The following is a 24,563-nucleotide window of genomic DNA, read 5'->3' as shown; positions in this document are numbered from 1 at the left end:
ACTCTAAGTCCCCCGAGTGATTCCATCATAGCTGTGTTGCAACTGTTCGGGTTTAAAAAGAAAAGCCTATAACATCCGGAGAAACTCACCTATACCCAAAAATGGATAATGTTTAAATCTTACAAGACCACTATCCAAACTGCAAACTGTGCCTTTGTGTATCACACAACCCTTAAACTATCCCACTTCCCAGTGTAGCTCATAGCTCTGGTCCCTTGCTCAAAACATATTCACCAGTTTTGCAAAATTCTCTTTTCTTCAACAATGATAGCTCTGTGATTAGTACCCCCACAAATAAAGCTTTCTTCACTATACACTTTACTTCCTCCTTCAAATCTATACTATTACACCCCACCAAGTTACCCACCTTGCATATACATACTAAGTGTATTGCTGAGGTAATTAAAATTGCTGACCACTTGCCTTTGTCTCTTCATAAAAGGCTGGTACATGACTGCGGTCTACTTATTGTGAAGCTGCTGAGAGAGAACAGTCATTGAGAACAATTTGAAGACAGTGGGTCTTACCATCAATACAGTATTTGATATGATTACCTTGGGTGCTGCTGATGAAAGCATTAGTCAGCACTATGCAAATATAACTATGTAAGGACAAGGATGCTGCTGCTTGATGCTCTTTGTTATTGTGAAGTATTAGATATCGCTCCATCATCTAGTACAAGTCACTGGTACATTTCTCCATGGGCTTCCATAAGGCATCCCCTGCTGACCATATCAAAAACCTTCATGTCAACAAAACTGTGCTGATCAATACGTTGCTGTTAACATTTTACCAGGAGTTGGTGTGCTTCAAAGATCATGGGGTGTATGATGGGTTGAGATGAGACAATACCTCCTTAACATCCAGTGATTGGTCCATCCAATTCATTTTGCAGAACAGCTCATTAACCACTGGCTTTCTCACCTGTGGTTTCACAAACTGTCTGCATTTGTCAACATCATATCCTAGGCAATGATATTGGCAAGCCAGCTACAAATAGTTGAGGGTAACTGCTAGGTCTTAAGTTCTTTAAAGATTTGTCACTCTATGTATATAAAGACTAGATTTTCAGTAGACTGTGCAGAGAAAACCTAATAATCAATGATTATGTTTTGATGTGGAGAAAGGAAAGACAATATCCAGCAATATTATTGTGGAATACATATCTTAGAGTATGATGACTACTCTGATATATCTTCAGTCATTTTTTGCCTGAAGAATAGGAAGTCAAAAATGAGAGTAAGGTTGGTCATCTGGTGTAATTCTTCCTTACTACAATACATATCAAGATACTATAAAATTCCTGTGGCAGTGGGAAAGCAGCAAACCCGTATGAAAGACTTTTATCTTTCTAAACGCTAAATTATAATATAACACTTGTTAGATGTTTACTCATAAATAGCAAATAACTAAGCATGTAACAAGTGTATTGTTTCAAAAGATATTTTTAAAATACATGTGTAAGTCTGTAATTAGTACATTTGAGTGTAATTACTTTAATTTTGGAATTACATATGCAGCTAATTAGCAGAAGGTAAAACATATAATAAATACTACATACTATATACAAGAGATGTATGGTATAAAGTATAACTTACATGCAATGTACAGTGATTGGTCCCTTTCCATTTTGTGACAGCCATTCTTGAACTTGATTGTATAACCTAATTATTGAAGCAGCAGTGTTTGGAAGTTTCTGCATTCCAGGCCAGGCATTAAATTGAAACTGTTTGATAGCTCGTTCTTCACCCTGAAAATATCATTGTTTTGGAAAACATTTCATATGCCTTAAAAATATCATTACATCATTAGAAAGAGAATAAGGTAAATGAATATCAATTTAACAATGTTTAACCTGAAAATATTGTCATTATTATGTGGTGATTTTAATAAGTTAGTCACAAGAGGGACCTAGCAACTTTTACAGGTGCCTCCCAGACAAGTGAGATGTCTAACCTGAAAAACAAAGAGTTATATTTAACTTGCAGTGCTGAATTCAATTTATATATATATAAACTCACACATACACACACTTTGATCTTTCTACCCTGAAGACAGAGGCCAGACCTACCCAATGTTTATATGCCCCCATTACTGGTTGCATATTTTTGTGAATTATATCTGCCAACATTATAAAATAGCTCTGACCCTACAGAAACAGCTGTTGGACCTTTAACACCATACCTTCTCCCCTTTCATTTTCTATGTCTTTATACTCTGTGTAAGTTTGCTCTGTTAATATATAAACATTTATATATATATACTTGAATTTTCATTGTCTGAAAATTTTCAGTCTTTGTTTTCTCTCTATTTACATGTATATATATATTTTGTATATCTAACCCAAGTAGTTTTATTTGTTTATTTATATCATTATCTCCATATGTGCTCACCTGGATTCCTCTAATAGACTTAGTCCTCAGTAAAGATTTTGGAGTGTAAGCTCAAATCATTTGCACACTACTAAGAGTTTTCTATACTGAACATCTCTGGATCTCATCTGTTGACAATATATGTGTGTGTGTGTGTGTGTGTGTGTGTGTGTGTGTGTGTGTGTGTGTGTGTGTGTATACACACACATACATACACACACACTAAACATGCCACAGTTAAACGTGGTAAGATCCCAGTTGGAAAACCAAATCAATGGCTCAGATTTAACTTCCAGATCAATAATATCACAGTGATGCTCTCAAGAAAGGTATGACCCCTGACATTCATGATTCCCTGAAGTCAGTAGGATTGATAACTCTTTAATGAATACTTCTAATTACAGGGGGTCAGATAAACAGACTGATTTACAGAACTAGAGCATGTTTTCTTAATGCTCTTCTATGAAAGGAGAAGATGTGAAGCTGAAATAAAGAAGTTATTACAAATATTCATCACCCGGTTTAAACAATTATCATCACCAGTGGTTCCACATACAACCATCAGAGATCAAGAAAAGGTAGCAGAATAGGTGAGATAATGTTGAAAATAGATAGCAATGTCTTACATTGGTTTGAGGTCTTAAATTTCAAGAGGATGAGAAATTGGTTACTGTTACTACATTGCTTGGTACTTATTTTACAAACCCTTAAACAAAGTCAACTGTGGTGAGTTTTGAATGAAGAGTACAAAGGAATGAAATTAACTGCTCTTTGATATTTCATTCCAGCCCCTTACCATTTCATATACATCTCTGCTTTAGGCATTAAAAATATATAATTTCTTAAGTTTATAGGAGAGATATAGTTGACTGGTACATAATTTCATGACTGACAACAAATGAATGGTAAAGTCAACCCCCAGTAGAATTTGAACAGAAAAAAACAGGACTAAAGAGAGCACAGTGTTCTGTCTGGAATTCTATTGTAGTCATCACTTCATATCTTGATGTCGAAAATAAATCATATTCATAAAAATACATAAATGAAAGAGAGAAAGAGAAATTAACACTAAAGTATTTACCTTGCTTACATGACGCAACTGAAAAACCCTTACAGCTACAATAGGGTCTATTTCAGATGATGATAATAACTGTATGCTCAGTGGACCATGTTCCACTGTGTAGCCATATTCCTCTGGCCAATACAAAGCACATGTCTAACAAAAAACAAACAGAAATTATTAAAACAGATATTGTGAATGTGTAGGGAGAGAGAGAGAGAGAGAGAGAGAGAGCATCGAATAAGGTGGGTAGTGAAAAGAAGGGAGAAATGAGAATTAGCCAACAAAAGAAGATGAAGGCAACTGGTGTATAATAGAGTAAAATGAGTATTCTAGTTGTTTGATTGGCATGGCAATGTACTCCTTGTATTGTAGTGCAAATGGCTGCATATATTTGTTTCTAAATTATGTGGCAGTGAGAGGAGGTAAGGAAAAGTTATCTTCAGAATAGAAATTCTATTAAAGGCACCCAAGAACCAGGTGGTGGTGTTCAACTATGACAGATTAAGTTTATCCATGTATTTTAACATAATCCTCAAGCAAAATCAGCAAGACATTGTGTATGGGACAAGGCTGGTTCTTTGAATTACATGATACAGTCTTTGGATGAGATTCCGCATAGCTTCTGTGTAGCCAGGAAAAGTGAAAATAGAGGAATCAGGTAAAGAGATTGAAAAAATATAGGAAGAGAGAGAGAATGAATCAAGAAGTGTAATTATTAACAGAGGATAAAAGACAGGTTTCGTTCAATAGTGGAAGAAAGAGAGAATGAGAGTAGAGACTGGGTGGAAAAAGAGATAGAGGGGAATAAAAAGAAAGGAACTGTAGGTTACCTGGGGATTTCCTATGAGAGAAAACTTTGGGAAGGATGTGAAATGGCATATCAGAAGGCTTAATTAGGGTTGTGTATCAGAAGGCTTAATTACAGTGAAATTTCACATCAGTGAAAAATGACAAGACATCATTACAAAAATATATTTGATTTATTCTATCACACGTGGACAAGAGATGACTAATAGTTGAGCGAAACTGGTGTGTGTATGACTCAGAAAGATTTATAACTTACTTTTGTATTAAAACCATTTGGGTTAATATAAGTTACCTGGTAGCAGAGAGTAGTTGGTGGAAACAAACATTGGCATTTCTCAATTTAGCTGCAGGTGTTGACAGTTCACCAGTTGGTCACTAACTCACTAAAAAAGCTTAGTTCTCTCTAAGGTTGAGAACTGGTTTTTTGATATAATTGTGCCTTAGCTCTGATTGGCTGATTGCTGTAACATCGTTCTACTATGCAGTATCGCACTAGCTTATCTGACTCACTACAGGACTGTACAGAGAAAGAGAGATTCATATTCTTAAATACAGACTTGTCCACCACAGCAGAACTCATTCTGGTGCTAGTTCCATATAAAAAGCACTTGTGCTGGTGTCATGTTAAAAGCACCCAGTACCACTTTGTTGAGTGGTTGGCATTAGGAAGGGCATCCAGCCATAGAAACCATGCCAGAACAGACAATGGAACCTGGTGCAGCCTTACCAGCTCCAGTGAAACCATCCAACTCATGCCAGCATGGAAAACAGACATTAAAGAAGGTGATGATGAATTTCTAGTTATTTTTTTCCCAAACCTATTAACCATTTATTAACAATCATTAGCCAAAGATATTATCATAAATGTATTTATTATTTGTTCATTTCTTCTATTTTCAGGGAATGTCACAGCATTGTAATAATTCTACATTGTTGATATACTCTTTTACTCTTTTACTTGCTTCAGTCTTTTGACTGTGGCCATGCTGGAGCACCGCCTTTTAGTCGAGCAAATCGACCCCAGGACTTATTCTTTAGAAGCCTAGTACTTATTCTATCGATCTCTTTTGCCGAACCGCTAAGTTACGGGGACATAAACACACCAGCATCGGTTGTCAAGCGATGTTGGGGGGACAAACACACACATACAAACATACACACACACATACATACATATATATATATATATATATATATACATATATACGACGGACTTCTTTCAGTTTCCGTCTACCAAATCCACTCACAAGGCTTTGGTCGGCCCGAGGCTATAGTAGAAGACACTTGCCCAAGATGCCGCGCAGTGGGACTGAACCCGGGACCATGTAGTTGGTAAGCTAGCTACTTACCACACAGCCACTCCTACGCCTATACATTATTCAGATACAAAATTTTGAGGCAACAAGGGTTACTAAGTAGCAAGCCTATAACTCTAGGTGCCAGGGTAACTGAGTATGAAAGTATGTTTTACTGGTGCTGATCAAAAGAATTTACGGATCTTTTTTAAAACGGGGGCCACATTTTTCATTAATGTTTTACGTAGTGTTTTTGGTACCGAAAGACTTTCAAACTTCGTATACTTATCTATTTTGTGTTATAGAACAGAAAAATATTTTTGTATTCGAATTTATTTCATGTAAAAAATTGTCTTATTTCGATAATTTCAACCAATCACTGACGTCCATTCAGCCGATATACATTAAGTGCCGACTACATAAACAAACGATTCTTCGTTTTATTTGCTTTTTTCATTTTAAATTTGCTTTAACCCTAACCCTAACCCTAACCCTCACCCTAACCCTAGGGTTAGAGTTAGGGTTAGGGTTAGGGTTAGAGTTAGGGTTAGGGTTAATTGTTTCAGAATCGTTTGTTTATGTAGTCGGCGCTTAATGTATATCGGCTGAATGGACGTCAGTGATTGGTTGAAATTACAGAAATACGACAACTTTAACATGGAATAATTTATGGATTTCTTTTTTTTTTAAGAAGACTAAGAGAAAAAGATGTTTTATATGACACATTCTACCAGTGTTCCAAGTTTCAAAGTGTTTCGTTAATGAAAAATGTGGCCCCCGTTTTAAAAAAGATCCGAATTTACCTTATCATTGCGGTCATAGTCATTCAGCATGACTACAGTGTCAGATTGATGATCATAAAGCAAGCGCCAGAAATCAGCTAAAGTCTTTGGTAAAGGCATTTGTGTTACAATGTATGCGATCTGTCTGGTGTAACCCTGTATGTGGAGAAACCGAAAGAGAGAGAGAATTAATAAACATTGATAGCAAAATACCAACTTATATGATGTTTTAATCTATTAAAACTATGCTGTTAGTGTTGAAAAACAAATCATTATGTAAATGACTAATTATGGTTTAAAAAGGACAAGGGACTACTCTGAAATATAATTAAATAAGAAATGACATAAGTATTGACGACAATAGGTTGGTGAAATAAGTTGAATTCAGAATACATCTAAATAGTAGAAAATATTAAATTAACAATTAATTATAACATCAATATTTTGTTTGGATGGTTACTAAGAAATCATTACAAATATTTCTTTCTTTTCTGGTCCTGGTGTTTTATGGTATACTTTAGAGGAAGGCACAAGATATGCGTGTACTGATACATGTTCTATCATTGATTGCCAGAGTGACAGTCGATCCTATTAATTAAGAGGAAATCATTGCTCTACTAACTTGAACCCCTTTATCAAAATTATTCTTACTAGCTTTAGACCAGATAATTATGCTATACATAAGGTGAAGCTGAAAATACAAATACAAATATTACATTTGTGTTTCATATACTCATGTTGAACATTTTAGTCAGACAAAAAGATTTGATTGTCGACAATAAAACAAAAGTGTTAGTAAATGCATTGTGGTTGGATTTGTTTAGGAACAGATCAGCCTTAATCAAGTAGACTTAAGATCAAAGGCATTCCAGCTGTGACCATTCCATCTGTTTTGTATATCAGGAATTGCATTATCAAATGTATTCTTCTTAAGATAGTAGGATGTGACTTGAGAGGGATTTGACTTATTTTTTGCAAGTCAAGAGATCGTGTGGACACTTCTTTATCAGTTCATGGTTGTGTTGTTGACAGTAGTGGCAGCAGAGGTGTTTATGCTAGTGATGGTGCTGACTATAGCAGTAGTGTTTGTGATATTGTAGCTGATGTTGATATTAATAGTGTAGTGACGTCATTTGGCGCCAAAATACAGTCGCCATTACTGCGTTTTCATCCACGCATGCGCAGGGACTAGTTCCGGAAGGAACACAGGAAGAGTCCCATGCGCATGCGTAGTTCGACTCTCTCAACATTTTCCCGCGTTTTATCTTTCTCTTGCGACGACAACTTCGTGGGCGAAGGACGTGTTTTGTATCACTCTCTTCGAGTCGCAATTAACTCGTGACGGGAACAGCGGACAAGTGATCGAACAACCAACAGCCGAATAACCATGCTGTATGAATATACCGACAATGACGTCACTACAATAGCAATGATGTTGTTGTTTTTTTTTAGGTGATAGTGTTAGCAGCAGTAGTACTTTTGATGAAAATGCTACAATGTTGCTGTTGAAGATATTGTTAATGATAAAAAAGATCAATTGGAAGAAACAGAAAGCTTATATGCCACATCATACACAAGCTTATCTGGGCAGATACAGGCTACAGGGAAATTTTTAGACCCACTACAGACAACCTCTGTGGTATGATAAAATGCACCTAGTCCATACTGTTAAGTGGTTGATAATAGGAAGGGTACCTAGTTGTAAAAATCATGCTAAAAAACAACAGAGTAAATAGCTGGTATATGTTAGTTACTAGGTGATACAACATAAGAGGAGATGCCTTGAGAACCATCCAACCCATGAAAGCAAATGAAAAAAAAACAGGTCATAAAATGAATGATGATGTTGTTGGTGATGGTGGTTTTGATAGTGGAGTTGCTTATGGTAATGATATTTGTGGTGTATTGCTGTTGTTGGTGATGCATAGATACATTGAATCAACATTCCTAACTGTCATGAAGTAAACTTATCAAAGATTAAAGAAGACAAAAGATGATTATCAATACAACAAACACATTTGTGACCAATTCCATTTGGCTGTCTATAAGATTAAGTACATTTATAGTAAATGTTGATACTAAAATATTGCCTCTGGAAACTGTCCCAGGCAAGACATTAAACTGCATCTGGTGGTGAATGGGTTCCTGCTTTAAGGAATATGGAGTTAACCCTTAATCAGCAGGTTCACTCTGGCTTACGGTGGTAGTACCTCACAAATTTTGCAGTTATAGATTAACAACGCAGAAAATCATATGATTAAGGTGCACTGGATTAGGGGGTTACTGGACTCTAGACATGTGTCACACAGGCACTGATGTATAGACATTTTCTAATGTTACATGAACCAGTCCACCAGTCTAAGGGTTTAAAATAAGCCCTGTGCCTCAAGCATAAGCTTGGAAAAGCAGGAGACTAGCAGAGTAAACTGCAAATAAACTGGTAGAAAATAGATGGAAATTATTGCTATATCTTTTCCAAGAAAATTTATGAATTTTCAATACGGAGATCCCTGATTGTTGACATCAGTCGGTAAGGCATGTAGGAAAAGAGAGAGGGATCAGAGGCTGTGCAGTTTCAGATATTCTTTAAAGAATATTCATTTTCAATGAAGCATACTTATATATATTAATTGTGATACTCCGGAGCAGTGGAAAACTGCCAGTGCCATTCCTCTGTTCAAAAAGGGTGACCGCACGTTGCCTGTCAACTATCATCCAGTCAGTCTTACTAGCTGCATTGCCAAACTGATGGAATCCTGCATCAGAGGAACACTCTGGAACTTCTGGAATTCTCACAGCCTTATCTGGCCCCTCGCAATTTGGGTTTATCCTTAATTCCAGCTGCTGTGATCAACTTATTGAGTTTCTTGAAGACATTACCTGGGTCACTGATGGGAGCTCATGGGTGGATGTTGTTTACCTTGACTTTGCAAAAGCTTTTAATTCTGTGCCACACAAAAGACTCTCCAATGGGTGTGAAAGATGATCTTTTTAACTGGCTAGAGTCCTTTATTCTCAGCCAAAAAGAGGTAGTCATGGTTCTAGGACAGCATGAGATGGGCATTACTGTCAGCAGCGATTTGTGCAGGACAACGCACATTTCTAAAATTGTCAAGAAGGCCGAGGGTGTCTTGGCATCATTCAGCAAGACCTTTGTCAGCCATTTTCCAGCTATGTATTTAAGGCTGTATATGGCTATGATGTGGCCACACTTGGAATTTGTATGACCAGTCTGAAACTCCTATCTTGCTCAGGACACTGGCCTCCTGGAAACTGTTCAGAGATGTGCAACCAAGCGAAAACCCTCCATCAGGCATCTACCATACTCTGAACGCCTTGCTTCCCTGGGCAGAGATACATTGAAGCTCCGTCTGGCAACTGACTTCGTAAACACCCACAAAATTATTAACCATCATGCCTTGAGCACTTTTATGAGCACCTTTTTGAGCTCTATCTGTCTAACACACCTGGGCATGCCTGCAAAGTCAGAAAACAGCACAGCTCCCATGACTTTCAGAAACATTTTTTTCACACTCAGAGTTGCTGAAGCATGAAACAAACTACCTGCATCAATTGTTAGTTGCCAAAACATTGTGTCTTTTAAAACCGCCATGCTTCTTGATATTCACTAACACAACACCTGATATCACCCCCTCTATATGCATGCACACATATATATCATGACTCATACACTGTTCTTTCCTGGCTTTTGTACATAATTCTATGAACTGTACATGCACCTTTGATGAGTTGTAATGCACCTGAGCAATATACATAATAATTTCATTATTATTATATATTGTGTGACTTTCAACTTCACTCTATGCTTCTCATTCTAGAAGAATGCTCACTAATGGTTTTGTGGATCCCACCAACATTTATCACACTTTCAAATATAGTAAGCCAATGAAGGCAGGCGGGGGGGTCACTCGACTTGCTAGAAACAATAGCCAAAATATCTCTCAAATCACAATCTATTGTCCTTAAAGAAAAAAAGACACACATCCTACATATATTTTGTCTAAAAGAAAGACAAAATGGCTGGAACATCTTTAATAGTAAGTTTGCTGGATCAGGGTTGTCCTGAAAGTTAAACAAGAACACTTTCAAATATACAAATTTTAGTGAGCTTTTTGGCCTTTATGATACAAGCAGTACTTATCAGTGTTCAATATATTTTGTGTAAACATCTTTAACTGCATTACTTCATACAGAATATTTACATCATCATGAGACAATCTTGAAGCTATTCATCTTTTATACATTACAGGTTTAATTCAAAATGAGTAGACCTGAGACAAGACATACCCCACAAAAAATGATAGAACAAAGCTTAGGTTGTAACTTACAGGTAGAAAAACTGCATTAATATAGTCATTGCAATCATCTGCCATTGTGTAAAGATATGGCCGACATCGGTTTGCTGTTGAAGTATAAATAACAATGTTTAACTTTCTGATACAAATCACAGAGTATTTTAGTGAAAAATAGAAGTTCTGTAGAGATATAGAACAAAAAGTAAACAATAATATCATCACAACTTTTCCTTTTGTCCTTTCGGGTCAATAAAATAAGTATCAGTTGAGCACTGGGGTCAATGTAATCAACTTACCCCTCCCTTGAAATTGTGCCAAAATTTGAAACCAATAATTATAATGGTACTAATTACTAAAACCATATATTTTGTGATGGTGAGATGTAGTCAAATGACATTGCATGTAATGTAGTTATTTTATCTTGTCTGGAAGAAATGAAAGGCTAATTTGACATAAACATGATTTGAAATCAAAATGTAAAGACAAACAACTAAATACCACAGAGCCTTTTACCCACCCCTCTACCATTTCTTACAATCCTATCTCCAACAAAATAGTATATATCAACAATAATAATTTGGAACAAGACACAGACTTTGGGAAGAACTGCACTTAACCCTACAAAATATTTATTTTATCCAACCTGGAGAGATAAACAGAACCCAAAAGGATTTGAACTTGTAATGAAGGGAGAATTTTGTAAGGCATTTAGTCTGGTATTCAAATATTTCTGAATAATAATGATTTTTAAAATAGGTATAAAGCCACCAATTTGGAGAGAGAATACCATTAATTACATCAACCAAGTACTTGATTAGCACTGGTGAGATTTGAATACAGAATGCAAAGTGAAATAAGTACAGAATATATTTTGCCTAGCGTTCTCCTGGTTGGTCTATAATACCCTCTCATCACCAGTATTATCATCATTTAGAACCTAGATTGACAAAATCATTTAGGTGTCAAAGTCTATTTGACATACTTTGGGTATTTTTTTCTAGTTCTCTATGTTCTGTGTTCAAAGCCTACTGAAGTCAACTTTACCTTCTATTCCTCTTAGGTCAATAAAATGATATACCAATATAGTAGTGGGTTCAATGCTATCAGCTAACTCCCTTTCCTCCAAATTACTGTACCTGTGCTTGAATTAGAAACAATGGTGATTATTTAGGAAAAAATGCCCTGTGACATTTGCCTCAGCTGAGTTCAAATCTTGCTGAGGTCAACTTTGGTCTTTCATCCTTTAGGGGTTGATGGTATCAACTGACCCTCTCCTCCCAAAATAGCATTATAAGCGCAGCAAGCTAGTAGAATTATTAGAGCATCAGATAAAATGCTTTGTGATATTTGTTCCAGCTCTCTACATTCTGAGTTCAAATCCCACCAAGGTCAACTTTACCTTTTATCCTTTCAAGGTCAATTAAATAAAGTACCAGCTAAGGGCTGAAGTCAAAGGTAGTGACTAACCCCCACCTCTCAACTACGGCAAGTGGATTTAGTACTCACAATAAGTATTCATTCAATAAGTTCAGAAAATGAGATATGACTACAGGAGAACAGTCTAAAAGTGACTAGAACAGATTAATAATCAGTAACTATTGATGGCCCTGAGAATAACAGAAGCAAATCAGTGAAATGACTATGACATTGAACTACAAGGTCATAGATATTCAATACCCCTGCAAGTATTTTAATTCTGTATTTATGAAGAAATTTCAATTCTTTGTGCTTCAACTTACTGAGCTGTCAAGGTTAGGAAGCAAATGTGTTTATAACAATCCTTTATAAGAAAGTCAACAGTTCATTATTGTATATCATTTTTTTTTTTCAGATTTGTTAACCTTTTTGTTACCAAATTTCTATTGAAATGCACTGGCCTTTGATTCATTTCAAAATAATAAGAAATTTGTAAAATAATTTTGTCATTATTGAAGTGATGTTTAGAACATAAATTAATATGATGTTTTGATAGATTTTAAAATTTAAATCACTTTAAAACAGAGAGTTTACATCACAAGGCTAAGATAAGTCTCAGGCGAGATGGTATCAAAAGAGTTAAGCTGAGTTACCAATTTTGGTGGTGATGTTCTTGTTGGCACAGCTTGACTCTCTGTACAGATAAAAAGAACATTATTATTTTCTTCAAAGGAAGGCAGTGAACTGGCAGAACCGTTAACATGCTAGACAAAATTCTTAGTGGCCTTTCGTCCATCTTTACATTCTGAGTTCAAATTCCGCCAAGGTCAACTTTGCCTTTTGTCCTTTTGGGGGTCGATAAAATAAGTACCAGTTGAGTACTGGTATCAGTGTAATCAATTTACCTCCTCTCCTAAACTTGTAGGCCTTGTGCTAAAATTTGAAATCATTTTCTTCAAAAGGAAATAATTTCATAGCTCCCTGCTTCCCTTTGACTCTCCCTTCTTGGACACTTTGAAGTCTTGACTGAGTTTATTATTAAACACAGCCTAATGTAAACAGAATCTCACCTGGCAATATATTCTTAAACCTATTTTTAGAGAGATTTTCACTTTCAAGAGCTGCACGGTATTCATCTCGAGGAACTGGTTGACACAGTTGATATAATACCTGAAATTAGAGAAGAAACAGAATTTTGAAAGGATTTAAATATTTAAGAACCCCATCCTCACTCCACCCTAACCTCTTCTTGAAACATGCATCAATAGTACCTATTTACTGTTGAGGACTGAACCAGTGAAAACTGAGAAAATCTTCAGTATTCATTTCCAATTTACTAGAGAGACTGTTCTTTGTTCTCAAGCCGTCTATGACCTCTCATGTTAAAGTGCTCAATGTAGATCATATTTGCATTGTTATAGAAATGGCAAGTTGAGATTTCACTAGGTAAATAATCTACCAGTTTTATATAAAAACATGAAGCTGTATTTCAAACACCAGATTCATATAGCCAAAAAACAAGAACAGTTACTTATATTAACTTCCACTCATCTTTGCAAATTCCAGATTATTTTAGAAATTAAGTTGAAACACATAAGCAGTATGTGCTAATTAGAAATATGATAATATGTTCCAGTAGCTTAGTATATGTCTCTTAAATTGGAACATAGTCATATTTTGAAATATGGTTATGAGAACATGAGATTTGACACAAGAAAATCTTATTTCATGATTTTTGTTTCAAAGTTATCCGGGTTCGAAATTAATCTAGATGCAAAGACAATGAACTTTGAAGATTAATCATGTTGCAAAATTAATTTTATTGCTTAGAAATATAGGCTTGAAAATTTTAAGCTTGAATTCTATCTTCAACTTATAATAGTACAGGTATGATGAGTGTGGGTGGATAATGAAACTTTCATTAAATACATTAAAATGTTTTTTTGACATTCATCACTAATAGAACAAACAAAACACCAAAAATAGCAAGTTTTCATGATAGCTTACTTTAAATTGATCCTCTATATTACTCAAAAATGAATCTTTATTTGGAAGACACCATTTCTGGTAGGTCTCATTAAACATTGATCTTGGAATGGTAGTTTCACCAGCCATAGTGGCTTCTAACAAAGCATCATACACAAATATGTACTGGTCCTGAAGAGAGAAAATGAAAAAAAGAGATAGAATAAAGTGTGTTGGTATTTACATAGCATGATCAAGATGTAGGAAGTTTTGTTTGATAGAGCTAAAAGCTGAAGTATAGAAGCTAAAACAAAGCTATGGCAAATACTATGGATTGACACAATTAATACAGTTTTAATAATATAGGCTTGGTTTCAACATTCATTTTATAGTTCATTCATTTAGGATATGGCTAGCATTCATAACATTTCTCTTTCTCTCTTTGGTTTTCTACATTCTTGAAGTAGAAAGCCCTCAAGTAACTCTAAACGCCACAAGCATAACAGCAGGGCTTTCTGCCTTGCACTACTAATTCCATTGCTTATGTGTTTGTGTCAATCATAAGGTACAGATCCACAATGGCTCTGTAGTCTTGAGGAGACATAAGAACTCACAAGTCCATGCTTGCTCCATGTCACTCCTCATCACCTCTGCATTTACCCCACGGTATTGTGCCACAAAGATGATAAGCAAGTTGTTCAATGCTACTGCCAATACCCCTGGCAGTAACCTTGATATTACACAGGTATGTATACAATGGTATGGGCCTATGTGCAGATATTTCAAGTATAATTTTTGCCTTATGTTTCACTTTAGGTCATGAAGTTCAGGTAGATAGGACCATAAACCATGACCTGGTCAATGAATTAGATGCCAGTCCAGATATCAGACAGTGGCTCCTTTATTTGATCTTTCAAGAGCATAGAGAAAACAATCTCGCTTAATGAAATTTAAAAGGAGGGATTAAAGAGGGCTGAAAGGCAAAGCTGACCTTGGCAGGATTGTTACTTAGAATGTAAAAAACCAGAACTAAATATTGCAAGGTATTTTACCCAATTAACATCTAAAAGTGTCCTACACCTCTCTTATAATTTTAACCAATATTGCGTCTTCATCATGCTTCAAGCTGTGAACCCCCAACTCTTCATTGATCCACATACTCTAAGATATACTTCTCTTTAATTCATGCATTAAATTGATCAGTTCAGTGTTGTTTTGTTGAGGACTGTATTTACTGAAGATCTAAGGTTCACAGTTCACCTACACAGTTCCAGAAACTTTGTGACAAGGTTAATTCTTCTATTTTCTCCTGTAAAAACTGCATTTGGTTTTCATCTTCACAATTCACAGAGGCGATGACCAGACCTTTGGCATTATGTGGTGATTGAGAAGACCCATCAAGTCAAGCAAAATCGCAAACTTGGCAAATACCAGTGTCATGCAAATGGCATCCGTGCCAGTGGCACATGTAAGCACCCATTACACTCTCAGAGTGGTTGGCATTAGGAAGGGGATCCAGCCGTAGAAACCCATGCCAAATCAGACTGGAATCTGATGCAGCCTTCCAGCTTACCAGTTCTAGTCAAACCGTCCAACCCATGCCAGCATGGACAACGGATGTTAAATGATGATGATGATGATGACGATGATGAATTCAATGTGGTAGTATTGCTGAGAGTTCTGTAATTGCTTCTTGTGTTGAGGGCAATGCAATTACTCTGACCCTTCATGTAGCTGCAATGGGTGTTGCTTACTGTTGTTGTTTCTGTTGATCTCTCTGACACTTCATTGTTATCATTAATTTTGGCTGTGGGAAGAGTTTTTCAGTGTCCTGTTTAAGTCCTGCAAATGAGGATCAAGCAATTTTCTCTAGTATCACCCGAGTTGTATTTCATGGTATTCTAGGAACAGTAGTCTTGTAGTTTGTAGCTGATTTCCTCCTTTCAAACCTTCTTGATGAAAAATAATCTTTAAATGACTTTTACTGATATACGTGTAATAGCTGGGCTTTTTTTTTTTACCTCTCAGCACTCTTTACAGAATACAGATCTGGGATTTTTTTGTAATTCTGCAGTCATGAGAGCCTCTTTGTCCATTGTGATCACACCCAACCACATATCACTGAGAGTAAGCACTGACCACATTCCATACTCCATCAAAAAAGTGACCAGAAACCAAGAGTTGACATTATCACCAATATCTTGATTAGTGACACCTGTGTTTCTCCATCCCACATACTGTAAGACAAACTAATAGCCAGGTGTGTTTCTAACTATTTGAACTTGTGCTTCTTTTGCTTCCTATAAATGACATTTCTTTCACCATGTCAACAAAGATTATCTCCAGTCGCTCCCTAGAGGACACAATGAAATCCTTCATAGTTTTACAAACTCCAGCTATTTTAGTCTTTTTTTTTTTTTTGCCTTTCCATGTAATTTGTTGCTATAGAGAAATACTCTGCTTAATAACAAAATACCTCCATGCTGTAGTTTTTCCTTCAAAACGTTTCTTTTATTTAGTAGAATGTTTACAAACGATGCATTTGACCCAGATTCAAGTCACCTCCACTTGCAGTTGTATGCATGAATGTCACTACCAATATTTTTATCATTATTGTCATTATTGTCACAAAGATTGTTATTATTTTTTTAAATGTTAGCATTTTGTTTAACAATAATTTTGTTTTCTTATTCTTTATTCTTTAAATTTTTTCTTCAAAACATGTGTATTCAAACATTCATTTTTCTGTGCATGTATAAATGTGATAGCAAAAAAGTTGTAAACAAAAGCCTCACTGTATTCTGCAATAATGCCACACTATGAAACAGATATTAATCCTTTTTTTTTTTTTTTTCTTAAATGGGACAAAATGTAATCCATAAATATGACCTCAAATAAAAGACATTTTGCAAGAGCTAGCAACACTAACAAATACTTACAATATTCTGAATCATATTAACTCTGTTTGTCCTCATCAATTGAACACATCCGAGAACATCTACAATGCCTTCACTCTTCGCTTGCTCCATACAGTAGTCCAAGGCAACAAAGCATCCAGTACGTCCGGAGCCAGCACTAAAACAATAACAACAATTATAAAAATACCTAGCAAATGTAAACTTAATCCATCATCTCATTTCTCTTGCTGTTATTATTATTATTGGTCAAGATTCTGACTTCAACAGATCAGGACTGGCACATTCTGTTTGGTTTCAAGCAGAAGTGTGCAGCTTTACAGCAACACTTTTCCCAGCTCTTCAGTGAAAGCAGTAAACCACACAGTGACCTTTGATGCCTGTCACAAATCTCACCAGAGTCCTTGCAGAAAGTTCTTAACAGAAGCTTAGCAATGAGATACAGTGAGTAATTGTGAAAGGAGCATATCACTGAGTTTGGTTGGTCTGCCCTATGAGCTTTATGTAAACATGACTGTTATTAATTATAGTATCCTATCATTAATTCCTTTCTACAATAGTAAATATTAGATAAAAATATAGATATCTTATTTTATATTGAGTATGAAAATGCAGCATAGTGTCAAATGACGTTGATAGATGGATACTGTCTTTACCTAATATTAGACAACACATCTTAATTGTTGGACAGCGGTGATTAACAGATTAGACAGCAAGCAGAAATAAAGTTTGAATAAAAGTCTTCTATGAACTGGTTTATGACAAATTTTATTCAAACTTGATTCTAAATAGATGCCAAAATGCTTGAGGAGACCCTTCTAGATGACCCAACCGAGGAAGATTATATTTACTGGAAACAGATGCTACACATCTACATTGCATAAGCAGAAGTTCCAGATGAATTTAAACTGGAGATACTCTTAGTCCTCTGCAGAGCAAGGACCTACCTATCGCCAAAGAATCTGAAACCTTCGCAAAAGCAATAGAACGCCTGGACTCAAAGTTCATAAAGAAAGGTTCAAACATAATGATGCACCATAAGCTACGAACTCGAAAACAAAAAGAAAACAAGTCTATAGAAGAATTTATGGCAAGCCAAGAAGTGTAAAATTCAAGCTCTAACGGCAGATCATTACTGAGAAATTCTAATTGGTGATGCCTTTGTGGCTGGGCTTCAATCACCATCAATCAGACAAAGACTTCTCGAATCATCAGACAACAGCTTAGAAACACTCAATAAGCTTGCTCAAACCATGGAGGTGGCCATTGAAGACACTTGCAACTTATCACAAGGTTCAGTTGGTATCGATCAACTACCCCATTTTACAGCTGCTAAATCAGCATGCTTTTGGTGTGGTGGAGACATCCATGAAAAAAAAAAAAAAAAAATCAATGCCTGGCGAGAAACTCCACTTGCAGAAGGTGTCAGGAGAAAGGCCACTGGGAGAAAGTCTGCCTCTCAAAAAAGCCACCAAGAAACAAAACTTCCCTAAAACAGCAGCTATCACAGAGCCCAAGAGCAACTCAGAGGAAAACAGTGATGGGACCTTATCATCCATCATTTTAGCAGTAACAAATGGTACAGGACAGCTGGTACCCATTAAAATTAAGGACAACAATACACAAGCCCTTCTTGACATGGGTTCTGACGAGGACATTTATAGAAGCAAATCTTCTTGCAGTTTGGGAATTACAATATGATCATACCTGCGCAGAAAAAGTTAGCTTGGCCAACAACACAGCACTGGAAATTAAAGGCAAATTCAGTAGCAAACAACAACTGGGAAATAACGCATATAACACTAATTTCCTTGTGGCCGGCCACCTTGTAGCTCTGGTCATCATCAGAATCAATATCCTCAGTCAACACTCAGCAGTTACAATTGTCTTCAAGGGCACATTCAAACCTGTGTCATTCTGCATGTCCATGTCAAGCCTAAAATGCACCACATATGAACTACTTACTGACATTAAGACCTCTAAGCTCAAACCAATTACAACAATTTCAAGACGCAATCCTAGAGACACAGATTTTATTAAGCACGAAATAGACAGGTTACTTTCAGAGGACATAATTCAGAAAAGCTGTAGCCCCTGGTGAGTTCAATGCTTCGTGACATCTAATGGAAGGAAGAAAAGACTGGTGATCGACTACTCGAACACTATACATATCTACACACAATTGGATGCCTACCCTACCCCCAGATCAATGATCTTCTAAATGAAGTAGCAGCAAACAAGATTTTCAGCAACACAGATATGGCAGCTGCATTTCACCCGGTGGAACTCTTAGCCATAGACTATAAACTGACAGTGTTCAAAGCAGGGGAAGACTGTACAAATTTAAATGTCTCCCATCTGGTTGTATCAATGCCACAGCAATTTTCCAGTGTATCATGGATGAATTCATAAAAAGAAACAATCTTCAAAAAACCTTTGCTTATCTAGATGACATCATCATAGTTGGCAAAGATCATCATGAAATGACGATAACCTCAGGAAATTTATCCAGGCAGCCGAAACATCTGGAATGACCATCAAGAGTCAATTCTCTCAGAAGCAAATCAGCTTCCTTGAACATATTATTGGAAATTCAACCAAAAAACATGACCCTAAAAGGTATCAAGCTCTACAAGATATGCCAGAACCAAGAACATTGAGAGAACTAAATCAAATAATAGGCGTTTTTGCATATTATGCAAAGTGGATACCTAAGTGCTCCATACTCACAATTCCATTTACAAGAGCCAGAGAGAATATCAACAAAGCAAGACTGCCAGAGAAGCAAAAACAGCAATCACATCTCTAAAGACTGCATTGGTAAATGCCATACTTGCCATTCCACAACCTGGAATACCACTTACCAACGAAACAGATGCTTCCGACCTAGCCTTGGGAGGGACGCTATCACAACAAGGAAGGCCAGTGGCCTTCTATTCAAGGTCTCTTTCAAAAACAGAAAAGCACCAATCCACTGTTGAGAGAGAAGCATGGGAAAGCATAGAATGTTACTGCAAATGGTGCCACCTAATACATTTCCCCATACTGCAACATCGTCACCGACCAATGCTCGGTGGTGATGATCTTCAATAACTAAGGGACATCAAAAATCAAAAATGAAAAACTTATACGCTGGCACTTGGACGTTTCAGACATAAATTATACAATCTCTTATAGAGCAGGAACTCAAAACAGCAGACATACTATCAAGATGCGCAACAACAAGAAACACTACAATACTAATAACCCTTCACCAACAACTGTGCCACCCAGGGGTGACCTGCCTACTTCACTACTGTAAAGTATGAAACCTGTCGTTCTCCCTCAACAAAATCCACAAAATGACACTCGCTTTACATGCAACAAACTCAAACCCCACTTCCACAAACCAGTTATGGGCCAATTAATATAGGCATCAAGACCTTGAGAGCACCTGTCCATCGACTTTGTTGGTCCCCTGCCATCAACCACACAATACTGCTACTTATTGGTAATAGTTGATGGGTACTCAAGGTACCTATTCGCATACCCATGCAAAGACATGAGTACCAAAACAGTAATTTCCCAACCTAATTTCATTGTTTGGATCACCAAGTTGTATCCACTCTGACACAGGAACCCAATTTGATAATAAGAAGCTCCTGGACTTCCTTCACAGTAACGGGACAATAAAAACTAGAACATCTCTCTATGGACCTCAAGGCAATGGCCAATGTGAAAGGACCAACAGTACCCTCATGAAGACCATAAATCTAGCACTTAGTCACTACAACTAGATAAAGGACAATGGTTGACAGTCCTTCCCATGGTACTATCAGCCATGAAAGGACTCCTCAGTACAGTTGCCAACACAACCCCACATGAGCAAATGTTTAAATTTTCATAATCATCAACAGTGGGGAAACAATCTTCCTGAGTTCCTCCAGAATATTGGAAGCACAATACTGCATCGTCAACATCTCAGAAATAAGGAGGATCCACTTGCTGAAAATGCGAAATTGTTGGAGATGATTCCTTCCAACTTTGCACACGTACAATTTGGAAACAGACAGATACGGTGTTGACACACAATCTCACATGAGCAGATTAGCAAAAATTGTGAAGAGTACCTGAATGAGAATAATACGGTTAACAAAATGCCAACTATTCAAGGACGAAAAGAGACGAGAAAAATGAGATCAGGATGAATTATCAAGACCCCTTTTTATCTAAAGGACTCTATGTTTTGAATGTATCATGACAAACTTTCCACTCAGCAGGGAAAACTGTTATGAATTTTAATATCCCATCATTAATTTCTTTCTACAATAGTAAATAATGGATAAGAACACAGATATCTTATTTTGTATTGAGTATGAAAATGTGGCATAGTGTCAAATGACGTTGATAGATGGATACTGTCTTTACCTGATATAAAACAATGTGTCTTAATCATTGGACAGCTGTGATTAACGGATTAGACAGCAAGCAGAAATAAAGTTTGAATAAAAGCCTTCTTTGAACTGGTTTATAACAATGACAGAAAGTTCAGTGAAGTTTTCACTCATATCTACTGCAACCGAAAGCAGAACAGGAAGATTCCAAGTTCTGTGAGTTAGGGAATAGCAGTACTGTTGAGAGAGAAGATACAAAAAGTGGGGAAATCTTTAATAATTTCAGACGCATAACTCTACTGAATGCAAAGTTCAAGGTTTTCACCAAGACACTCATCAACAGGTTGGCACTTGCCATCAAAAACATACAAACCCATATGATTCCTGGTAAATCTGTCCATGACAATTTCCACCTGATGATATATATTGCAGATAAGAGGGGTGGATAACAACCCTGGCTTTGGTGAGGTCTGATGAATTTGGATCATGCAAAAGCTTTCAATGAAGTTGACCTCACTACTTAACAGTCATCCACAAGGGTATTGGTGCCATGTACAGTGGAACCTGCTCAGTGGTCACAAGCTTAATCTATCAAGGGTGTCCCTCTCTGCATTTCTGTACATTGTGGTTGGCCTTCTGGTATCCAGTCAATTCAGTCACTTAAGCACTCTTACTGGTTTCACCCAGTAAGCCATGGCCAATGCTGGAGCAGTCATAAGTATCAGCAGTAAAAACAGCAATGACCACAACAAAGGGTATAGATTTCTCCACCAAAATATTAACTCTTTTCCTTTTTCAGAAGAGGACTAAATAAGCAAAGTAAACAAGATGATTAAATTTTTTTTTTTTAATGAAGATTGAGTGAGCAAAGTAAATAAGATACTCACCTACAGTGGACCAAGATTGGATCCAAACTATTTGGGTTATAAAGTTTAACTTTACGTTTGAATATTAATAAAGAGGTCGGATGCATTGGTGCTCCATGATCTGACCAGGTGATGAAGTGAAAGTGTTTAACAATCCTTGTATTTTCATTCTGTAGAATTAGAGAAAACAGAATAGAATTTATTAAGGACAGCGGATGGCTGAATTAACTGATAACTGGTAGATGATTAGATACACAGACTGGTGGATAGATAGACAGGTGGGTGGGTGGGTACTGAGGAAAACAGACAGATAGAGGCATTGATGAATTTAATGAGGTAACATTGTATCAAATCACGTTATTACTCTAACAACATCAATTCAAGGTGATTATTGCCATAGTTTGACAAGAGAGCCATATTAAGTGCAAGCATGCAAATAAACAATTTTTAAGAGAATCACAAAGACTAATAGATAGTGAAGTTAAAACTTACAGTAAATATCATATAGATTCAAATATTCATTGAAAACATTTTCTTTTAAATAATTCTAGTTGGTTTATTACATAATTTATCAAATTGTTGATTTATTACAGAATCAAACCACTGATTTGATTCTTTTTTAATTATCATGAAAACATTGCCGATGAGTCAAAAACATAATGGATACGAAGAGGGGTTAACACACTAGGCTACTTACTCTGTTAAGTTTAAATGTTCTAATAATATAATCTGTGAAATGTGCATTATCAATATTTTCCACAACTATCTCGCCATACTTTTCAACACCGGAATCTGGCCAATATTTTTCACATTTCTTCTTACTTGCTTCAACAGTATCTGTAAGCATGACTATTTTGCAAATATTTTTCTGCCATACCATTCTCCAGAAATCTTTCAACATGGGTTTGTTAGGTCCTGACGAAAAAAAAAAAAAAAAGTGAAGCACATATAAAAAATAAAAACAATTGTTTCTTTATATGGTGGGAAAAGTTCAAAATAACTTGCAATTACCTGGATAAGCGAAAAGAAAGACAAAACAGGAAATAAAAATATTAGCATCAACCACTTCTTCCACTTCCTTCTCTTCCTACTCACAACCTACCTCAAATCACTCATCGTCATCAATATCTCTGTCTGTCTGTCTGTCTCATTCTCCCCCTCCCCCACTATCATCATTATTATTCTACCACTCTTCACTACCATTCACCATTGGTGATCCTACAACTCCTTATCCATCATTCACTACATCCACCACTGAACCTTGTCCAATCTCCATAGTTTCCACCTCCTTTTGCTACCTCCTCTACTTCTCATCCATTCAACATTTGTTCTTCATTCATTATATTCACCTCTTCTCCCATTCCCTCACTCCCCTATATTCCTTACATATAACACTCACTCCCCTATATTCCTTGCAACCTCTAACTTCCCACACTCCCAGTTCTTCTGCCACCACTCATTTCTACTCACCTCATAACTTCAAGGATCCACAGAGACACCACATCACCACTATTTTATCTTTTCCCCGTTCCATCCCAGTCACCATTCCTTCTCTTCTAAAACATGAGTAGCTATGTAGTCTCTTACAACAAGAAACCTGTTCTGCTCTGACTCCTTATATCATGCTTTAACCTCTCATCTCATGCATAAACCTGCCTCTCTCTCTCAGGATTCAGAGTCTTGCAAGCTGCATGGCAACTTAATTAGCACTAGTAGTACACAAAACAACAACATCCAATACATGCTGCAAAGAGGTTGGCATTAAAAAGAGCATTCCACTACAGAAACCATGCCAAAATAGACAGAGGAGCACATGTAGTTCTAGGGCCCATTCGATCCTGTCAAACTGCCTAGCCCAGCTAGTATGGAACATGGATGCTAAATAATGCTGATGATGTTGCTCATGTTGTTGTTGTTGTTTTTCAGCATGTTTCTGTTCATTTATTTCAAGTTTCTTGAGTTTCCTTTCTCACATGCAAGCAAAACAGTTTCATCACTCATCACAAACAGACTTGGTTAGCAGTACTTCTGTGCCTCCGTAGAGTGGGTCTTGAACAAGTAGTGCCTCCATTCCATCCTGGTAACATTGCCAGGTCAGTGTTGTCAAGAAATTACCCATAGTCCTTAGGATAAAATTTTTCCAGAATAGACCAGCTAGCTGAGAGTTTATAGCTCATTATAGCTGAGAGTTTCCTCAAGAATATCTTCACTTCTACCTATCACTAGTCCTCTATCAAACACTAACAAGGAAGTTCCATCAACCACATTGGCTAACTGGCTAAGAGCAGTGAGTGCCTGACAATATTCTAGATGTCATGTACTTAGTCTCCCCCACCTCTTATTTTTATTCATTTATTTATTTTTTTTTTTTGTGTGTTTTTTGTATGCTTGAC

General features: G+C 36.6%; 1 protein-coding gene across 2 annotated transcripts in view; it reads right to left on the bottom strand.

Annotated features, from left to right (window-relative positions):
* LOC106883169 (receptor-type tyrosine-protein phosphatase alpha) overlaps nt 1-24,563 on the bottom strand; it is a 206,493-nt gene that overhangs the window by 14,296 nt on the left and 167,634 nt on the right. For both annotated transcript variants that reach the window (XM_052970235.2, XM_052970236.2), the window contains exons 17-25: nt 22,868-23,085; nt 22,192-22,340; nt 16,956-17,091; nt 14,059-14,208; nt 13,122-13,221; nt 10,669-10,742; nt 6,341-6,475; nt 3,454-3,588; nt 1,599-1,750 (exon numbers count right to left, since the gene is read on the bottom strand). In XM_052970235.2, the coding sequence (XP_052826195.1) occupies nt 1,599-1,750; nt 3,454-3,588; nt 6,341-6,475; nt 10,669-10,742; nt 13,122-13,221; nt 14,059-14,208; nt 16,956-17,091; nt 22,192-22,340; nt 22,868-23,085 (1,249 nt within the window). The remainder of the gene's footprint in view (nt 1-1,598; nt 1,751-3,453; nt 3,589-6,340; nt 6,476-10,668; nt 10,743-13,121; nt 13,222-14,058; nt 14,209-16,955; nt 17,092-22,191; nt 22,341-22,867; nt 23,086-24,563) is intronic.

This window comes from Octopus bimaculoides, chromosome 8 (assembly GCF_046866305.1).
Source record: "Octopus bimaculoides isolate indiv1 chromosome 8, ASM4686630v1, whole genome shotgun sequence".
In the NCBI taxonomy this organism is placed as follows: domain Eukaryota; kingdom Metazoa; phylum Mollusca; class Cephalopoda; order Octopoda; family Octopodidae; genus Octopus; species Octopus bimaculoides.
This window is presented reverse-complemented; position numbering and strand designations above follow the sequence as displayed.